Source organism: Thermobia domestica, chromosome 3 (genome assembly GCF_964235325.1).
Source record: "Thermobia domestica chromosome 3, izTheDome1.hap1.1, whole genome shotgun sequence".
NCBI classification, from domain to species: Eukaryota; Metazoa; Arthropoda; class Insecta; order Zygentoma; family Lepismatidae; genus Thermobia; species Thermobia domestica.
This window is the reverse complement of record NC_137456.1, coordinates 241,744,636-241,766,757: the sequence shown is the minus strand read 5'-3', so window position 1 is coordinate 241,766,757 and position 22,122 is coordinate 241,744,636. Positions and strand designations below refer to the sequence as shown.

Genomic DNA, 22,122 nt, shown 5'->3' with positions numbered 1-22,122 from the left:
TTGACACTACAAATATAACAAAATATAATGATAAAATAAATCACCAAGACACCAGGGTCTATTAGGTGTTCCTGGAACGTGGCTCAGTGGTTGAGCGTTCACTCTGGTGCATAGGGCCCTTGGTTCGATTCCATCTTGCGCCGAGTGAACTTTGTGGTGGACAAACACCGTGTGTGGTGGGTTTTCTCGACTTTCTCCCGTTTCCTCATTCTTTATTAATGCCACTATTTCATTTATTTCTCATCACCACCGTCTCCTTTAGCCTAGCTGGCATAAGTGTGGGACGTAAAACTCGAAGATTTCATTTTCATTGTTTTGTTTTCGTATTACTAGTAATAGCTGTAGTGGTATTCGCTGTCGTATTGGTATAGCAATGAGTAGTAGTAGTAGTAGTAGTGGTAGTAGTAATATTTGTAGGAGTGACAGCAATAGTGGAATTAGCACTATCATTCGTAATCGTAATAGTAATAGTAGTATTAGCAGTAGAAGTAGTAGTATTAGTATTATATACAGTGTAGCAGTTTTACATATCTTCTCTGTTACTCGTAACGCAATAATGAGTGTAGTACAAGACTTTTACCTCCATGAGCTGTATTATTGTATAATTAACATGGCTGGACAGAGCAAGTACAGATAACAAATAGACAGACAGAATAGAATATAGAAAGTAAACATTGGGTAACCTTTCAAACGATTTTCCCAATCAAGAAGGACAAAAGGACATCAATATTATGACGACACATTTCTCATTTTCCACTGGGCAAGGCCGGATCGAGCCGGGCACAGAATACAGGTCCATCCGGGCCGGGCGGGCTGGGCCGTCTTCGGGACTGGGTTTGCAAGACTCTAATATGAATGTCATAATTATCTAGAGAGCCGAATACATCTCTAGAAGCACGTTCCGAAGAGTGCGTGCGTTGGCTCAGTGAATGCCGGTGGGTGTAGCCGAGCGGTCTGAGGCGTTAGGCTGACGTTCGTTAGGTGAAACCCATTGGGGGTTCGAATCCCTTTGAATATGAAGGGTGGAATTGTAACTGTCCTCGCTGTTTCTATGTTTGTGTCCCTGTCGAGTCTAGTAGTCCTGAAAAGTGGTGAAAGTAGAAAATAACTCTGGAAGGTTTTTTAAAAAAAGTGGCAAGCCGTTGAATTTCAAATTATAAGGTTATGAGTTCGATTCCCATCTGGGTCTTGCTCTTTTAAAATTCTATTTTCTGCAATGCATGAAAAATTATATAAAATAATTGCATTTAAATACATCAGTTGTATATATATAACAATCATAGCAGAACATAGTAATTATTATGGTAAAAATATAACATCTGATATAAGTGTTCACAGTAGGTAGGTATTATATATGAGAATGTAAAATACAAATTAAGAAAATAATACCATAGCAAAAAGTAGGTTATATAGTGTATTTATTTGCAGCTATTTGTCATATATAGGTTACTTCTCAACATTCATATTACAACATGACATTTATGTTCTTGAAAAATTATCCGAAGCTTAAAACGATGGTAAAAACAGAGAATCCAAAGTCGGAACGTTCGCAAGAAATTCATGAGCGTCAAAGGTCACGTGAGCAGACTGGAATTGTCCTTATGAAGCATGCCACAGCAGAAAGTCTTTACATAGATTTTCAATTCAACACCTGATATATGCTTTTGCAATGTTGAAGTGATGATGCCCTGGGTCGCCCTCTCTCTCTCTCTCTCTCGCTCGCTCGCTCGATCGGTATATATAATTCTGATATATCTAGAGCAATTTTAACCATACTTCTTAAGAGGGAAAAGAGTACTGTCGTCATACATATAAAAATGTTATAAAAGAATCGATATCAGTATCGAATCCATAGTTCGCTTAGGTAAATAGTTCTACTTTCAATCCAAGTCCAATTAAGCTTCCATTAGCACCCAGAGTGGTTACGTAGCGACATAAAATATCGGAACAACCGATATTACATTCGAATCGTAATTTTTCAGCGCCGCTAACTGTGCCGTATTTCCCATTAGTCCAACTAGGCTCGTGCCTTATGAGCAACACTTTTGAAGAGTGAAATGTTTAAAAATACTATTTCATAAAAATACTATTTGAAAAAGTTAAAAAAATCAAGAGGAAATATACTATTTCATAAACAATCCTCTTTTACTGTTCTAATATGTTTAATGAAAGCGTAAGAAATCTAAAAATAATTCAGAACATATTTCCCATTAGATATTTTTTGTTACGTAGTTGGAGCTGTAGCATCTAGTGAGTGGTGTTTAACTGTAAATAATTCACTAATTAAGCACTAATTGTTTTATTTTTAAGTTAGGGATCAAGGGTCGGAGAAATATGTAGTAATTGGGGGCGGCGAGAGCAAAAGTGCGTAGGGACGCAGAGCTTCTAAATGCAGCACTGGCAGCTAAATTAATTGGTAGATATTTTAATGCTGTTTAAAACCAAATGTAGTAATAGCGATTTCAGCATCCGTTTGCTCTCCCATTAGCACCCTGAAGGAGTGTGTGAAAAATGACATGTAGCAGTAATTGAAACTGACCAATGTTAGTGTCGAATCCATATCTTTCGGGATCCCCAAGTTCATTGGGAGCAATTCTGATGACCTTTAAGTTCATCTTCCTGTAGGTGTAAGGTTCCATAGCACATCTAATAAGGAGAGTTGAAGGGAGTAACATATCCAATGATTCAAAACGACCAATATTAGTGTAGAGTCCATAGTTTCGTTATAACAGAGATCAATAGCAACACTTCTGAACGAACATGTCAGCTGGATTTCGAATTTACAGGGGCAGCATAGAATGCATTTTAAGTATTTTAAGTACTGCTCTAAGTATTTTAATGTTTCTGTATAAATGAATATTCCAGCCTAACTGCGGAATTTCTGGGACAACCTTTACCAAACTTTTGGGACATATTACTTTCAATCTAAGAAAAAAATATTGTAGTAGTATGGAATTTTGGAAGTGGGAGGTACTTTTTAATCGTATCAATTTCTCACTGTGAGAAGAAATGACCATTTCAACTATTAATCCAACCTTCGCAATCGATGAAAAAATTGTGTGGATGTATGTTTAATCTTTTAAATGAAATAAGACATGTTAAAATCAAAGATGGACTGGGTCAATGGGTCGGTTGGTAAGTGGGTGAAATGGGTCAAGATTTGTGAGTGGGCCAGTGGATCATGGGTCAAAAGGACGTGACCTACTGCAAAACACCACTCACTGTGACTCACACTGACCCACCGACCCATTCTGTTCAGTGGATTGTAGACAGCATCTTCTGAACACTGGTGAGCTTGTCTACGTTTTATTTTCAAGATCTCCATTTTTCTTGTTTCCAATGAAAAAAGTTCAGGTACTCTTGGATTTTGATATTTACAATTCTAAGAGTGGCAATAGCAATAGGAGGTCGATTTTGAGATGCATTCTGTGAGCTTTTAAAGGAGCTAACTACTAGAAAAACATATTTTTGAATCACCTGTAATATATGGATTATTATATAAAAAATTGAAAGTAACTATGCGTGATCATCACGGTCAAATTGCAAAGTCAAATGAAATGACGTTTGGTATGTAATCAGGTCCCAATCCCAACTGGGAAGTTATCATACGCGTATCACTTTCATTATAATACATATCCTTAGGGGGGGAATATGGGTCCGAATTTTTGCGAAAAATTGAGCATCTCACAAGCCGTTCATGTTAGCTGAAATTCAGTATATAACTCTTTATTAAAAATAAACAGAACGTTTCCTGGCATTTTTTAAAATTTTCTTTTATGATGGGGGAGGGGCATTTTCTATATATGGAAAATTGGTAGTGGGTTGGTTTGTAAAAATAATCGAAAGCGATTGATATTAGTAGAGGAACAAAATGAGAAATGAAAACTACAGTTCTTCGCATTTTATGCCCACTGCTTTCTATTACAATAATTGCTGGTTTTTAATATATGGAGCGTTCAGAGCATAAGACAATCAAGCCATAAAGTTATGGGAAAAATGACCATAAAATTTACATTCCAAGTTTAATTACAAAGGCATTTTTAAATTATTATTTCATGGTTAATTATATGGAAAACTAGTTTTATTTTTTATGTTGATCTACTTGATCTTGATTTGAGACTTTCAAATTTCATCCTTTTTCTGCCGAAATGTATCTGTAAGCCAACAAAGAAATAATTATATATGATAAATTTAAATTCATCTTAATTAGGAAGATGAGAAACATTTTACCAATGTATATCGTAAACGTCAGATCCACCGGTGTTGTAACAGAGCAGTGCTTGAGCGATTGACGGTAGGAATTCAAACTCCGATAAGTGATAATTTCACAGTCTTGTTTCATTACAAGTGTAATATCTTTAGTCAAAGAGAAGAGGACATGGATCATGGTTCAGAGTTAATGACGATGGGTTTTGGTGGGTCGGAGTTGGTCACAATGGTTCAGTGTGGTTCATGGTTGGTGGTGGGTCAGAGTGGGTCAATGGGTCATTTGGGTGATGGATGAAGGTGGATCATTGTGAGTCGTGGATCAAATTTTCATTGACCCACACCATCTCTGGTTAAAATTGTACTCAAGAGAAGTGGCACCAAATTATGCTCAAATTTTGCTCATAAATTGTACTCCACCAGAAAGCAGTACATCTGAAACAGTTCACGGTACCACCTCTTAGAACTCGAGATATAAGGGTTTGTCTGTTTGGCTAATAAGACCGCAAAGATTTATCCTACCGCAAGCAAGCTTTTTATCATCGTTTCCCTGAGGAAGTCAGAATTACACGTGGCTAGTAATCGTAACGTTGATTGTTCGCGCCCATCCCGGGGTATTTGTTTTAGTGTTTTTTCTGATTCACCTAAATATAAACAAAGCACGCATATAGGAGATTTAACGTATTTTGGGGATGTAGATTTGTCGTTCGTTGGGGTTCCGTCGTGTCTCTGCCACTGGTGTTATAATTTTCAAAACTGAAGTGAAGCAATCGCAGATCGTCGCTGCGGGGCCGTCAATTTTTGACGAGAGATCGTTAGTTGTCCATCGGTGATCCACCGACGCTTACGGCATGGTCCGTTGGCACCTCTAAAAATCTCATACGGTGAAACAGATATGAAAATCGGAAAACACGTATTTAATATTTTCAAACGTACCCCGTGTCGAGGTAAAACATATGCCAAAGGGCCCCTCGGATGGTCCCAGGTTGGGTCCAACTTAAAATTTGAACATGGAAGGGGAATTTAGTAAATCATTTGAAAGTTTTGCTAGAAGAAGGAATATTTTAATTCTCGAGTCTCTATGCTAAAGTTGAGCAAAATAGCGAGTCTTCAAGATGGTAATAAATTCATTGAAAATTCCGTGACCATCTCTAGAAATATGAAACTTTGAAACCGATATCAGAAGATGTAAACACTTGTCTTGTCATTGCAAAGTATAATCCACCAACGTAGAACAAAAAGTATAATGCACCAACGTTCCTTAAATTTTTGTATTCTACCATTAATTTCATAATTCACACTCAACTTGTCCTTTAGCCTAAAGACACAACCATGGAACGTAGAATTTAATATTAATGATGTAATAAACCCACAATGGGGCACTTCTTGTTTTACCTTGGTGCATTATACTTTTGCAATGGTAAGACAAATGTTTACCTCTTCTGATATCAGTTCCACAGTTTCACACTTCTAGAGGTGGTCACGGAGTTTTCAATGAAGGATTTATTACCATCTTAAACACTCGCTATTTTCCACAAGTTTAGCATAAAGACTCGAGTCTATTACTATCTCTTATAATTTTGGCAATACTTTTAAATATACTACTTGATTCCCCTTGCCATTTTCAAATTTTGAGTTGCACCTCTCCTGGGGACCTTGGCGCAATCCTTTTACCTCAACAAGGAATACCTTTGAAATTATAAAATACGTGTTTTCCAGTTTTGACATCTGTTTCATCGTTTCAGACTTTTAGGAGTGCCAACGGGCTTTATGGATACCATGCTGCTTTATTCCCTTAGTTTTCAGATACAAGCCCCCATGCCGTAAGCGTCAGTGAACCACCAATACGCAACTGACGACCTTTCGCCAAAACTTGGTGATACCTAGGGATGGGACTTGGGTATTTACCCACTGGGTAGGTAAATAAAAATTGGGTAAATACCTGGTAAATACCGAAATTTTATTTACCTACCCAAAAAATGGGTATTTATTACAAACTGCAAGATTACATAATAAGAAGACATAGTGGATTCTAAAATGACAGTATAAAATCTTCCAGACACAAATGTAGTTAAAGAAAGATGCAAACTTGCAACACTGGAAACTCAATTTATATCTGGTAACACTGTTTCAATCTTCCCCGTTTCTAATTTAGTTCAGTACTAATATTAGCTTTGAGACTTGTTGAGAGTAAACGTGCCTCTTACCTTAATTGAATTTCCTAAGTTTTATTTTACTCAGAGAGAGAAAAAACTGAAAATGGGTAGAAGGAAAAGTTATGTTTGGAGCGCATACAATGTACGAAGTGATAAATCAGTAAACTGCAAGTACTGTGGTAAAAATTATTAACACGCAAATGTAAATAAAATGTCAGATCATGTGAATAAGTGTTTCAAGTGTCCTGAAAGTTTGAAGAAAACAATTTTAAAAGGTTTACAAGGAAGAAGTTTGTCGGATTGTTGGCAAAATACTGGGACGGAACAAGTGAATGAAAGTGCACCACCTACGCCAAGTTGTAGTACCAATAAGAGCATTGATGACTCTTTAGTGACGAGTGTGACTGATAAAACTTTGATGCCACTTTCATATAAGAGGAGCTCCTCCACGAATGAACAAAGTTCATCTAGTAGCATTGCTACTTTTATGGATACAATGACAGCTGATGAAAACGTAAGTATACATATGCATAGCGAAACACATGTAAGTTAATGGGTTAATGAGCTCACATGTCCATCACGTATCAAGTTCCGTTTTGTGTAGAGCAAGAAGGGAGTAGTTTGCTCGTCCGAAGTGATTACAACGTGTCTCAAAAATCAGATAAAATTTGCAAATGGCAAAGAACAGTTAACTAGTGTAATTAATGTAACGGGAAGTCTTTACTTTAGCCATTTCAATATTTTTTTTTCAATTCTTCGATTCAGTGATTTCTTCTTTCGATTCCAATGCTCCAACTGCACATCTAAAGCTAAGATCGCTTTAAAAGGGAGTAGTATAATAGAGTAGGGTAGAGTAGAGCAAGATCCTGATAAGTAAAGTACAGGTAGGAACAGGTTAGCTTAAGATTAGGGAAGTTTTTACCATTTTTATAAAATTGTGCGAAACCGAAAGAACAAATCACGGAATCGAAGAGTCGAAAAAAATGAATGACGCAAGTGGTTTTTACTAATTGTATTACATATTTTGTTTCATATAACTCAAGAGCTTGTCATGTGACCTTGTGGAATGAATTAAGAAACGACAGGTCAAAATTGATTGGTCAAACACATTCCAAATATTCTTAAACAGTTTATATATTGTAAATAATGGCCAAATGGTTAAGGCAAGTAATGGTCGAGTGTTAAGAACATTATCCAAGAAAATATTGACGTTTTTGTAAGAAATGTATGATACTTGTAGCTTAAGACATGCATCCAAGTTCCCAAGGTTCACGTTAATCACCACGTAAGTAATGTTTAATAGAAATTTTGTTACCATTGTTTCCATCGAAATTAAACGAATGAATTACTTAAAAGAATGACCTTTCGTACTCGCTTAGTTCAGAATTAAAATGGAAGGACATTCTTAATGTGTGAATTAATTCAAGAACTATTCATCATTACTTTTTTCACCTTCTATTCATTAGTTTTTTTATCTGGGTTATTACCCCTAGCAGAAAACTTTTAAACATTGATCTTTTTACTTTCATTACATGTGTACAATGAACTTCGTTATTGACAAAAATATGTACAATACTCACTTCTCACATTAAAACTCATGCTTTCGCTTTGCTCCAGCAAAATTTCTCATATACCACAAGCATGTGTGTATTGGGTCAATTTCCAGCGTACTAGCAATTTATGTTGAAAGCTAGGAAATACCAGCAGTTTTTTTCAGGAGAAACAAGTCATATTCCTGCTAGTACGTTTTTACAAAATGATGGTTGCATGGGGGTGAACGACAACTGTCAAATGTGACGTCATTTCCTAACACTTATAGAAAATCTATGAAATATAGAATTGTTAAGCACAAGGGCATAATTTCAAATATTATTTCGTACCAATTCCAACCAAACGCACAATCTTCACACAAATGGTTGAATTGTACTTGGCTAAGATCAGAAACTGTTTTCCATTTCTAGATTTCTATGTTAACAACTTTCCGTAAAGGGAACACGTAACAGATATGGCTGTTGCTGATTTTTTCCATGTGATAAATTTGTACCTACAGTAAAAATTGAACTCATGCTGGTTATGTGTGCAAATAATCTTATGTATTTATTAGTGGAATAGGTTAAGATACGTATTCAACCTATGATGATTTATTTTACAACATATTTTTATATTTTATCTTCTAGGCAATGTTAAACAGAATGCTAGCGAAAGCTGCCTACGTAACTGGAGCGCCATTGTCCATGGTGGAACATCCTCTCTGGATAGATTTCTTCAAGCGTCTAAGACCTTCATTGAAACTTCCAGATAGAAAGTCGTTGTCAACTTGGCAATTTGATGCCCAGTTTAATGAAATGCAAACACAGCTGCGTGTAGAGCTACAAGATTCGAAATATCTAAATCTTCAATGTGACGGTTGGAATAATGTTCGCAATGAGGGAATAATCAATTTCATTATTACCAACCCTCAACCAATATTTGTTCACTTTATAAACACGAAAGACAACCGTCACACTGCTGAGTACATTAGAGATCAAGTATTTGAAGTCATTGAAAAATACGACCCCAGTAAGTTCTTTGTTCTCATTGGCGATAATGCAGCAAATATGCAGAAGGCTTTTTCTCTTGTCCAAGAAAAGTACCCCCATTTGCAAACATTGTCATGTATAGCACATACATTGAACCTTGTCTGCAGTGATATTTTGAAGTGTTTTTCAATTTCATCATTTATGACAAATATTATAGACATCATTAAAACAGTTAGAAATACTCAGGTCTTAAATGCGCTTTTTCATACAATTAACAATGAGAAAAACATACACACTTCTCTTACTCTTCCATGTAAAACCCGTTGGGGAAGCTACTTAAAATGTCTTGAAAGTTCGAAAGCTACAAAAGTCACCCTACAGAACTTAGCTGTTCACGAAACCACTGCAAGATATACAGCATTTATCAAAGACCACAAAGCAAGGTTACTTGACGATGAAGGTTTCTGGGTGAAAGTTGAAAAGCTAATACACGTTCTCAAACCAATAGTATCCTGGATAAATGTATTAGAATCTGATGAATGTAACATACACCGAGTTTTTCCGGCTGTCAAAGAAATCGAAGAGCAATCAAGAAAATCTGTTCCCGAATTCCCATTGTCCAAAGCAGAAGAAACAAATATTCTTCATAATTTCGAAAGCAGAAAAGTTGCAGCACTCCTAGCAATGCAGCACTCCGCAGCATTGCTAGATCCAACATCACAGGGGTTTGACTTGACTCCAGAACAACATGTTGATGGATTGGAGTTCATACACAAGGTTGCAGAAAACATGAAAGCAAATCTTGTAAATGTGATGAAGGATTTCGCACACTACAAGGCAAAAGAAGGTTTGTGGGGCAAGAAGTTCATTTGGACAAGTTCAGGGGAAATGAACCCAGTAGTTTGGTGGCAAGGTTTGTGTGGAAGTACCCACTTATCTGAAATTGCACAGCGGATATTAACAGCACCGGTATCATCAGCCGCCACAGAAAGATCCTTTAGTACATTCTCAAAAATTCACACTAAGTCAAGGAATAGACTGACTACTTCCAGAGCCGGAAAAATTACGTATATAGCTTATAACTGGAAACTGCTTCACCGGAAACAAAAGCCGAAAGTATCAACACACCGTACAGAGACAGAGGAGATTGTTGAGTCAGAGCAGCAGAAAGGCTTAGAAGATACGTTACCGCAAGATACAAGTTCATCGCATTTGAAATGCACTATAGTACCAAGAAAAGGGAAAGCCTCTGAAGAAGACAGTGACAGTGACATTTCTTCCGTGTGCGAGATAGATGAAGACATTAGCAGCGATGATTCCATATATTCATTCCATGTATCCGATGAATCTGATGAGTAATCTTGGTAGAAATGCTGTCCCATAACGAGATAACGCTTTTCAGTTATGTGTATAGAATATTTGGAGAATGCTGCTAAATCTTGAATGTTCTGTAGTTCATTTGTTCTTTTATTAGGTTTATGATAGAAATGACGTGGATGATGCTGCCAATTGAGATGTCTGAAATCAGAGTGAACTAACTGCATTTTGCCGAATTTTGATATAAAGCATAAAATCATTTCAATTAGGCGTACATATCTAATGCCACCGAAACAGAAACTAATTAAAGAAACTGACGTAACTGTCATTTGAAGCCCATTTTCCAATGGCCCTTTATCTATCTTGTTTCCAAGAATGCTAATTTCCCGCGAAACATGAAAATACAGTTACTTCAATTTGGCTTCAGACAGCTCAGTTTTTACTACATTTTGATGTTTAGCTAGCAAGTGTAGTTTAAGTGTGAAAGTCCCCGCATATATACTCCTACCGTTTCATTTCTAGTTAATAAAGCATACATGATGTGACAGAAAAATATTTCAAATCATGTCAATATTAATAACATGTTCCCCATAGTCACTTGTAAAATGTAAATTGAAGAAAAGTACTTATCCACGTTCCATGTATTATTTTAGTTTCTTTATTTCTAGAAAAAAATGCTGTCTTTTTCAGTCATCAGTTTTTAAAATTTGCTTTCTGGAGAAACACTTGTTTTATGTTACTATTATTAAAACAGGAACAACAACATAAATCAATTTTATTAATCAAAATAATAAATTTACGGCCTTTTAATACTTGTTCTAGTTTCTACTTGATCAACTCTTACATTTTAATTTTATTACGTACTGCGAAAAAACGTCTGTTCCACATATATTATTGAAAATAAAAAATACCCGTATATTTACCCAATTTGGGTAAATACCTGGGTATTTACCCAAGGTAAATACCCAAAAAATATTTACCGGTAAAAATCCCATCACTAGTGATACCACAGCTACGATCCGTGGTGCTCCACTTTTGTTATGAAAATTATACCACCAGCGGCAGAGACTCAAGGGAACGCCAACGAACCACAAAATTACTCCCCCAAAATATGTTAAATCGTCTATATGCCTGATTTGTTTATATTCAGGTGAGTAAGAAAATAGGGATGGCCAGAACCGGTTTTCGGGTCTGAACGAATCCGGTACTCGAACCGGTTCTGAAAACAGGATCTCCGAGAACCGGTTCCTCGCGGAACCGGTTCCGCCGGAACCGGAACTTTCTGGCCATCCCTAGTAAGAACACTAGAAAATAAAGCAAGTACCCCAAGTTGGGCGCGAACCTTCAACCTTAAGTTTACTAGCCGCGTATTTTTCTGACTTCGCCACGGAAAGGATGAAGAAAATCTCGCTTGTAGAAGAATAAATTGTTGAGGTCTTCATTTAGCCAATCAAACAAATCCCTTTATGTTGAGTTCTGTGAGATGGTACTGTGAACCGTTTCGAGATTTCTTTCTTTCTGGTGGGGTACATCTATGTGCAAAATTTGAGAAAATCGCCGACGAGCACCTTCGGAGCCACTCCTCTTTAGTACAATGTTAACCAGAGATGGCATGGGTCAATGAAATCTTGATCCACAACATACTGGCCCACCACACATCGTGACCACGACCCACCGTCACCCACAATGACTCAGCACCCAACGTAACCCATTCACCCAACATAATCCACTCTGACCCAGCACCAACTATAACAACTCTGAACCATTGTGACCAACTCAGACCCACTAAAATACATCGTCATTAACTTTGATCCGTGATCAACGCCATCCTCTCTACTGTCTAAAGAAGTTATATTTGTAATAAACCAATTTTTTCAGTAGTGAGCTACTCTAAAAACTCTCAGTCTGCATCTCAAAAGCCAAGTAATAAGTGCCATTTCCATTGTTACAATTGCAAATATCAAAATCCAACTTCATTTTATTACCTCATTTTATGTCTGCAATATCTGTGCACAATTTCATTCACTTCGGTTCACTTCCTCTGGCCTTTAGGACCAGAACACTCAAAATTTGGGTAGGGGTTTTGCCCCCTAAAACCGTTTTTCCGCAGAAAATTAACGAATACGTTTTTCCGTATTCGTTTATTTTTGTGTATTGTCCTTAAAGAATGTGTCGTTCCAATGTTTCTTCAATTTCTTCTGACATACTGTTATTAGCACTTTCCTCGCTTCACCGAAGCAAAAATGATTCTTTGAACGTCATTGAAGGTGTTCAAGATCTGGTTGTCTCATTGAAATCTCAACCAAAAATGATAACTCATTTTTTGTTTTCGGAAGTTACTAAGCTAACAATGCTTTATCTTGCTATTTATATGACTTCAGTGACACCAGAAAGATTATTTTCGGCTTTATGAAGAATGAAATCTTATCTTCAGAGCAGGCCTACCATGACCCAACATAGATTAACTACTTGATGAATCTTCATTCCTACAAAGATCTTCTCGAAGAAGTTATGAAATAACCCATTAACATTGCCATGGAGCTCATATTAGTTGATGTGATTTTGAGTTTAACGTCCTTTGAGCAGCGAGGCTATATGAGACGGGTCTTACTGATTAATAGTGAAATCCGAACCACATGAGCTCTCACCGCGGTCTCTCACGCCAACGGCGCGTACGCTAACCACTTAGCCACGAAGCTCGGAGCTCATATTAGTGAAGAAGAAAGCACATTATGGTAATTTCAGTGCAGACAACTACGTACGATGACTGTTAAATGAATATTTGTTATCTTGAATATATTGTGATAATTATCAATCTTATTTGATGTCATTTATTAAAAAATAGCATTCTCATTTCTGTAACTCACTATAGTATACAAGTTAAATTTCACACATTGTGCAAAAGAGGGGGAAGGGATTACAACATACAGTCACGAAAGAAATAAGTCAGGCGGGCAAGAGGAGAAAATATTCCCAACTCTATTCACGTGAGTTAACTTCTGCGAGAGACTTGCTGCTTTCACGCGAGGTCTGTAGGCATCTTTCCCAAACAAATCCAGTATCTGCTGAAAAGCAATGTTCTTTTCGATACTAAGCTTAGTGCTTTTAGACAGAGAAGGAAAACAGTACTGAATTTGTTTTCGAGGAAAACAAATAATTCATGCATAGTAGTTTACAAGTGCCAGATTACCTATTATAATTAATTCGGCTTGTGATGTGTAACAAGTCGTTCATGTTACTCTAATTGTGACGGAAAGGCGCTCCCGATTCCGACGTCGATTGGTTGGGTGGTGGATTGATTTGGAGTTTACTATTCTATTCAGAGCGAGGCAATTTAAGACGTGGACCTATATCTTAACGTGGAATCTGAACCATATAAGCTCCCACCAGAAATCGATCCCGGGTCTCCCGTGCCGAAAATGAGCACTCTAACTATTACGAGGGAATTCTCCACGGCTCAGTGGTGCTATTCAGCCGGTTCGCTAGAACCGGTGGTTAAAATATTTTTACTTCGCAGAACCGTTTGTTAAACCCAGACAACAGTAAATGTTACCCAGTTACACCCAGAAACTGTAAATTTTTATTTAACTATCTTTGTTTTTAGAACTTCTTACAACTACAGGGTTAAACATATGATCTCTCAGAACAAGGTATAAGCGTTTATTTCTTAATCTAAAATGCTCAGATATCAAGAATGAGAACTGCGATTACATCAGTATAGTTGTGAGGGTTATTTATATTCGAAACGTATACATACCATTATCAACAACAACGTCAACTTCGTGATTTTTGCTAGTGTTGTTCACGAAGGGGAGCTCTCGTCTCGTGAAGTATCATGGAAATTAAATTTTGTTTTGAAAAAGGTTTAATTATTTCTATTGAACGATGTCGTCTTGTGTCGTTTCCTCAGCAACTACTTTCTGCACACAATAACACACGCATCAGTAAATAGCATGTGTATCAGTTTTCAGTATTATAGCGTGTCGTTTACTCGTCATACATTGCAATCAAAAGATCTTACAGTTGTAGCATCTGAACTATCGTATAAGTTGTGTTTTAAATATCCTAATCATCTATTGCGTAATTGCTGCTCGTGAAATTTCCACCAATATTGTTTCACGCGTTTAACTTAACAGGTTTTATTATTTCTCTTTGTTAAGGAGGAAGTTTGGATCACAAATTCTTTATAAGTGAGATTAAGAGATTAAGAAAGAATCGTCCTTAGTCTTGAAGGAAGTAGTGAAAAATACCCTTAGGTAACAGGAAAACGACCCTTAGACAACAGGAATAAGAAAGACCTTGAAGTTGAATATTATGCTGCCCACACGAAACGAAAAATTTTATTTTCAGATGGAGAATGATCCAGACATCTTCATCTTCCATTAAATAATCAAGAATCAGATCTCATGTAAACGTTCCAAGAAGACTGTTGATTGAAAATGCTGAGAAATAAGAGGTTTCATTCACTATGTGTACGGGGACACTTGGTCGAAAAGGTGTAACAGCTTTTTCAGTCCAACCATTCTGAGTGAGGTGTTTCTTTGGTTTTCTTCATTCATACCAGGCAAATGCCGGGATGGCACCTAACATACAGGTCCCAGTTCACCTCTTTCCTTTTCCATTCCTGTCTTCCTTCGTCACTAATTGACTCCATGCCGCCTCGAATGAATGCGGTGATAGATAATATTTGTTCGTGGACACACTATTAGGTTTAAAATTATAAGATTTTTATGTTTATTGAAGACTGTTTTGTTCAAGACTAATATTAGTTTGAAGTGTTTACGAGCAGAAGGGAAAAAATAGTTCTAAGCATTTGGAATTGCAAAGACATACTGAAATATTTTATCTTGTTCTTTTTGTTTAATAAGTGAAATTCTATTTTTTTTCTTTTTCGATAGGAATTATTTTTAATCCATCATTTTTCTATTGGAGTTAGGAAAACATTCTGAACAATTTTGAAACACACAAGGCCAAAGCGAACTTAAGTAGAATATTTTATTTTGTTATTTGTGTGAAATATATTTTTTTCTTTCTTTCTTCCTATATACCAGGGGTAAAAGTGGATCTGAAAAGGTAGGGGGAGGCATGAGTCACGCCGCTCCCCATGCCTATCTTTGCCCATTGTAAATTTTTAGAAAGTGGAAGGTTGCCTCAGATATTTTCTGGAAGTGAAGGGGCGACGTCCCACGACGTTCCCCCTCAGTTTTACCCCTACTATATATGAGAATTAACATTTCCCTTTATTCATATTATGGAAATAACAAAATGGATATTCAGAATAGTTTTGGTTTTCAAACACAATGTCAAGAAGCAAGCATATCTCCATGAAATAAGCATATCGTTCCATTTCTTTCTTCTTCACTCTTCTATCTATCTAGTCGATCGCCTGAAGGCAAAACATCGCACAGCAAACAAGCTGATTCGACACGTGCCAACGACAGAATGAGTCTTGAATTTAGTACTGAAGCTGCCTTCCAGGCAAAAGAAAAAGAAAGCAAAATGCCCGCAGGCGTGGCTCTGTGACTAAAACAACTGATAAGACTTTTTTTTATTATACAGAAGGTTGTTGTTGAAGCCTCTTTATTCCTTATAAAAACAATATATCCAGATTCAAGGAAGCCCACAGGATAGAAAGTTGAAAAAATATCTTTATCATTCAGATCATTTATTACCTGTATTATTATTATTATTATTATTATTATTATTATTATTGTTATTATTATTATTATTATTATTATTATTATTATTATTATTATTATTATTATTAGTAGTAGTAGTAGTAGTAGTAGTAGTAGTAGTAGTAGTAGTAGTAATAGTAGTAGTAGTAGTACTATCACAATATTTTTTCGTTAGTCTTCACAGCAATTAATGCTTAGCAGCAGGGGTAAAAGTGCTTGGGAACACGGGGGGACGGCGACCCCCATCTCCAAAAAATGTGTATGGCGTCCCCCCAGTTCCTAAGGAATTACAATGGGCAAAGATAGGCATGGGGAACGGCGTGACGTCATGCCGCTACCTACTGTCCCCTACCTTTTCAGATTCACTTTATCCCTGCTTAGCAGGAAATCGATAGAAAAGTTAGTAGGACGTAGGGTGGTCCTTAATTTTTGATTTCCGAATTTCTTTGGACGAGACCCCCAAAAATAGTTCCATGTGGGACTAAGTTAAGCCAGGAGAAAAGTTAGCTCCATTGAATAATATTAAATGGTGCCTCAAGCGACCTAAACTTTTGAACCCGATTACAATACATAGTATATGAGAAAAGTATGGAATAAACTCTTGTAATTTAGAAACGCTTTAAGGGAATGCGAAAATACCCTTGATAATGGGACCAGAGGAAGAGATACACCTAATTTTGTATAGTATTGGCATGGCGGCCATCTTGAAGTCCGCCATCTTGGATTCAGATCAAAATTTTTAAATAGGAAGAGGGTTATGTGATATATCGTTTTGTGGTAGCGTTTTACCAGAAACACAAATCTGTCAGTATTGTAAAGATAGCTTTAGTCGTGTAAGAATTATTACCTATGAAATGATTTCGGGAATGAAACTCTTGTTTAAAACCAAAAAAAAAAAAAAAAAAAAAAAAATTAGTTCAAATGTCAGGGTTAACATTTGAATATTTCAATTTTCTAGTTAGTTTTAATGGAATAATGCAAGCTGCGGATACAACCATATTATATGTCGAAAAGGAATTTATTTAATTGGCAGTGCCAATGAACAGATTTTGGAAAAGTAAATTACCATCAAACAAGCAAGTGTTGAGTGTCTTTTTCTACAACTTGAGAACGGTAAATATTACAGTGAGGGAAAGTGCACGATTAGCTGTTAAAGAAACTGAGGTATTTTGGCAAAAGGCAAGGATTTCGGTAAAGGATACCCAACGCAGTGTTGACAAACTGATTGTATTGTATGAGAAATGATGAGCATTACAGAAGAACAATGAAACGTCGAGTGAAGTGCAAAGGCAAAAAGAAGTAGTCTTCTCAAATATCTTGCCTGATTCATTTGATATAGCACACACTAATGCTCTAGGTATAATTGAAATCAAGAAAGATAGTTTCTTTTGTCTCAAAGACAGAAGGGACAAGGTCAACGGTGCTTGCATTCTGCTAAAGCAGAAGCTCAAAAAAAAAAAAAAAAAAAAAAACTTCTATACCTTCCTTGTAGACACCACATTTATGAATTAGTTTTAAAATGTGTATTTGATAAGTGTTGTGTTTGGTTTGCAGCTGCACCGAACGTTCCTCTATTTAAGCGTTTCTCAGAACGAGTGGTATAAAATAAGTTGCACTAACTTTCTTCCAGGAATTGATGATGATGATGTAAGGAACAATATTTCCGATGGAAAAAATGAAGTGTTAAATTTTGGTATCAAACTTGTAGAAACAGGACACCACAGGAAGATTACAGGGAATTTTTAGGACTGGTCATCATATTCTTGGGTGGTATACCTCCTCGAGGCATTTTCTTTCGTTTGCCTGGAACAACTCACCATGCAGGGTGGAAGGGAAAAGCAATCTACTGTTTAGAAACATTTCTCTTTCGCTAACAATTACGTTTAACAAAGCAAATAGAAACGGGCCTTTGCAGAGTATGCATTTTTCTAATACGACTATATGTGCAAGCTTGCTTTAAATGTGATTGAGCATCCCATTCACCATTACAAGACCTGCAACTTTTGAAAGGTTTGTACAGTTATAGACAAATAGATGCTGAATTCTCTCTCTAAATTTTCTCGCTGTCTCTGGTACTTGGCGAAGGAACACGTAGAATTTTATGTAGTTAGCATTATGAAAAAAATGATAGACAGAATTAAAACTGTAAGGGGAAACCGTGAAACAGCAAAGAGGCTTGATTCAATAGATGATACGATAAAAATTCTTGTGAAAAGAGAAATCAGTCGTTTTGTTAAAATAAACACAAATTTTCCTCGAGAGATTTAAAATACCTAAAGGGTTTCTTTAGTGTGATAAGGTTTCATGGTCAAATAATAATGACTACTAGCAGCGTTCACCCCGCTTCGCTGGGGTCACCCCGGAACGCAATAAACTTTGTTACTTAGATAATTTTTACTTTTTCGCTTTCAAGTGATATGATAAAAACCATAGAAGATTGCAGTAAATGTTAACATTATATCGCCTGTCATTTATGTTAACCCGCCGAGTGACACGGTCATGTGGGTTGCATATAAATACGGTTAGATTTAGCTATGATGAGCTAACAAAGGATTTCTACGTTATGGACACTTGAATGGTCAATTATCTCAAGACACTGGTAATTGAAAATTAAAGTGATATGATAAAAACCATCTAGGGTCCAAATCTTAATAACCCCCCAAAAATGAAAGAAATTGGTTCAGCCGTATTAGCGTGATGAGCTAACAAAGGATTTGTACGTTCTCTTTTATATATATATAGATTAAATTCAGTCACGTAACAAACGATGCAGCAGAAAGAGAAGTGAAAGAAATAGAAGATTACAACAACGTTCTTACGAAAAATGAGGAACAAAGTTTCTTTTGCGGATAGTGAAGGTCCACAGATAATCTTTTCTTAGATGTGTCCAAAGTGAACTGTGTATCAAATAAGATTGAAAACTTCTTCCAAGTTATAATTTTTCTCTTTCCTCATAATGGTCTATGAGTCATCTTGATGAATACTTATTTTTAGTTCATAGCGAAACAAAGATTTAGGTTTCTCTAGCAATTTGTTTCACTTTATGTAAAAAAAAAAAAAATCAAAATTCTTACCAATATGTTGTCTATAACTACAATAAGAAGCATTTCGTTTTTTATGTGTAATAAATCTTACATGATGGTGTAATAACGTATCTTGAAAATAATGCCAGATTTGTGCTTCTGGTAAAACGCTACCTCACAACGATATGTCCTGTGACCCTCTTCCTATCTAAAACTTTTTCCTGAACTCAAGATGGCCGCCATGATAGTGCTATACAGGATTAGATTGGTCTGTTTTTCTAGTTCCATTATTCAAGATATCTTCCCATTTCCTTAAACCGCTTCTAAATTACAAAGGATTCTTCCAGATTTTCCCATATACTACGTATTGTAGTCGGGTTCAAAACTTTAGGTCGCTTGAGGCACCATTTAAAATTATTCAATGGATCTAATTTTTCTTTTGGCTTAATTTAGTCCCATATGGAACCATTGTGGAGGGCTCGTCCAAGGAAATTCCTAAATTTATTTTTTTCCATATAAATAAGGACCACCCTAGTAGGACAGCTACTCTTTATTGGTAAAAATCGTAATTTGGCAGTTATTAAAAGCAATATTTCTGTAGGTAGAAGAGAGGGGACTATGGAAGTTACCATTGCCAAGTATAAAAATGAAACCTGTGTTCCAACACTGACTACGTATCATTCAAGGATTTTTTTTTTAAAAAAAGCGAAATGCTTACACCTTTTCAAAAGTAAAATTAATATAATTACTAAGAAATACATTCATTGAAAAATTCAGGGTTAGCAGCACTCTTAAATCTACTTGAGAACATTCGAGTGCAAATTCAAGCAAAGTTAACGCATGGAAGACCCAGGTTCGACTCCCGTTGGGAGTTCATGTGATTCGGATTCGTCGTTAATTAGTAGGTCCACGTATCATATAGCTTCGCTGCTGAAAGGGACGTTAAGCTCAAAATCAACTAAAGAAAAGTTAAAACAATGAGAAAGTTTTCAACTGTTTTGAAATATTCAATTCTATGTTAATTAAAACTACATACAGCATTTGATAATAGAAGCATCGTCAGAAATAAAATATTCAATAAAGCAAACTTTTTGAGTAGGGTTTGTCTGAAGATATATACAAATATTGAAAACAGTTTTAAAAGGTGCATAATGCAGAAATACTATTTTATCGCGTATGAACTTGAGGTTTTTAGAACAGCAAGTTCTGACCAGGTATTAACGTCGCAGAACCAGGATATGACCAAGGGATGGACTAAAGCATAGTTTCCAACTTTACCCAGTGTAAATAAAGTAGGATTGAAACCCATTTTATCCAGTGTATACCTGAGCGTCATCGGGGGTTGTAGCCCCTATAAAATTCCCCTTGGATCCACACCTGTTGAAACCAATTCATATTTCATAACTTCACACACGGCACGATCAACCCTGAATCTATTGAAATCTTACTACCTAATAATTATCGAATGTCGACACTTTTTCTATTAAAGTTCATAGTATATTCTATCATAATATAAATTCTCACTCATGTAGTGTGTGCTAATGTAACTAGGGATGCGCACGAGACAAGATTTGTGGCTGTCTCGTCTCGAAAATGTGCTGGAAAGGTGATGTCTCGACTCGAAAAATGTATATTTCCCTATTGGAAGAGCCGTGTCTCGACTCGAATTTTGTCAGGATAATCCTGTCTCGATTCGTCTCGTGCGCATCCTTAAGTGTAACTCATGATAAAAATGTTTTGTTTTCAAATAAAATGAAACGGTTGAGGTGGACGCTGCCGAGTAGAAGACATGCAATATATTAAATCGCCTCGCAACCCACTTGGCCACACACTTAGGTTACACTCTTCAACCTTTTTCCCATGGTATCTAAAGTATCGGCTAATCTTAAATTCTCATTGCCGATTCGGGTTTTCTAACAAGAATTATTATGTTGCAACTTAATTCGGATGTAAAATCCTAACTTAATTAGCATTTAAGAACATTGCAGTGTGCATTAAAATCATGACAGAAATATAGTTAAATCTCAGTTTCAAATTTCATGTCTATTGAATACTTGTGCTGTCATTTGTTTCAATGTTGGTAGGAGCCGAAAGTTCCAATTCATCCCAATTTTTCGCTTTAATTCCCTCTATTTGTTTGTAAAATTTAAAAGAAATATTATTACTAACAAGTAACACTTCCGAAGCGTAACACTCCGATTTTGATAAAATTTGAAAGGTAGATACTACACATGAAATAAACGAATACGGGTTTCTTATTTTCTGCGGAAATAACGGTTTTAAGGGACAAAAGCCCCCACCCACAATTTTGAAAGTTGACGCCCGAAAGGCAAAAACCAAGTAAACCGAAGTAAACGAAATTTTACACACATATTGCAGACATAAAATGAGGGAACACGTGTTTCGTATTTTCCTGGAGAAAACGGTTAGGTGGGGAACGGACCCCTCCAAAACAAAAGTGAAGGCCCGGAAGGCGAGAGGAAGTGAATCGAAGTGAATGAAAATGTGTACAGATATTGTAGATATAAAATGAGGGAATACCTTTTTCTTATTTTCCTGAGAAAAAGATAACCATTTAGGTGGGACACAGACACCTCCAGAACTTTGATCGCGAAATATCAAAACTGCTAATAAGAGAAAATGTCAGAAGTGCTTGAAAGACATGAAGAATTGGAACAACACATTGTGTAGGGACAATACGCAAAAAAACGAATACGGCTTTTCTTTTATTTTTTGCGGAAAAAAACTGTTTTAGGGGTCAAGAGCCCCCTCAAAAAAAATTGAAATTTAAAGCCCAAAATGCAAGAAGAAGTGCACCGAATTGAATAAAATTGTGTGCATATATTGTAGACGTAAAATGAGATAATTGGGTTTCGTATTTTCCGAAAAAAAAAAGCGGTTGAGTGAGGCACGGACCTTATAAACTGTTGATTACGGAATATCAAAAGTGCAAATAAGCATACGTCAGTAGTTCCTAAAGAATATGGAGAATTGCAACGAAACTTCGTAAAGGGACTATTTTTAAAACAATATATGAAAAGTGTTTTAATTTTTGCGGAAGAACCGTGTTGGGACCTAGGCCCCATCCGAAAAAGGAAGATACTACCATAATAGCGAAGGAAGAAGTGGACCCAAGGAAATCAAACTTGTTAGTAGATATTATATAGATCAGGTGTAAAATAAGTCCTATCGTGTTTCTCAAGTGTCCCTATCCGGTTTGCTT

At 36.3% G+C, this 22,122-nt stretch overlaps 2 protein-coding genes across 2 annotated transcripts in view; one reads left to right on the top strand and one right to left on the bottom strand.

The window, feature by feature from the left end:
* LOC145680993 (leucine-rich repeat-containing protein 51-like) overlaps positions 1-22,122 on the bottom strand; it is a 138,254-nt gene that overhangs the window by 39,699 nt on the left and 76,433 nt on the right. The window lies entirely within an intron of this gene.
* LOC145681330 (uncharacterized) lies at positions 6,258-10,240 on the top strand. The gene is made up of 2 exons (XM_081752986.1): positions 6,258-6,876; positions 8,540-10,240. The coding sequence occupies exons 1-2, from the start codon at positions 6,574-6,576 to the stop codon at positions 10,238-10,240; spliced, it is 2,004 nt and encodes a 667-aa protein (XP_081609112.1). The 5' UTR covers positions 6,258-6,573.

What these genes read in the sequence shown, in the direction of transcription:
- LOC145681330 (XM_081752986.1), top strand. Translation starts at nt 6,574, where the DNA reads ATGTCAGATCATGTGAATAAGTGTTTCAAGTGTCCTGAAAGTTTGAAG. An exon ending in CAATGACAGCTGATGAAAAC is followed by an intron (nt 6,877 to 8,539) that starts GTAAGTATACAT and finishes TTTATCTTCTAG; the next exon opens with GCAATGTTAAACAGAATGCT.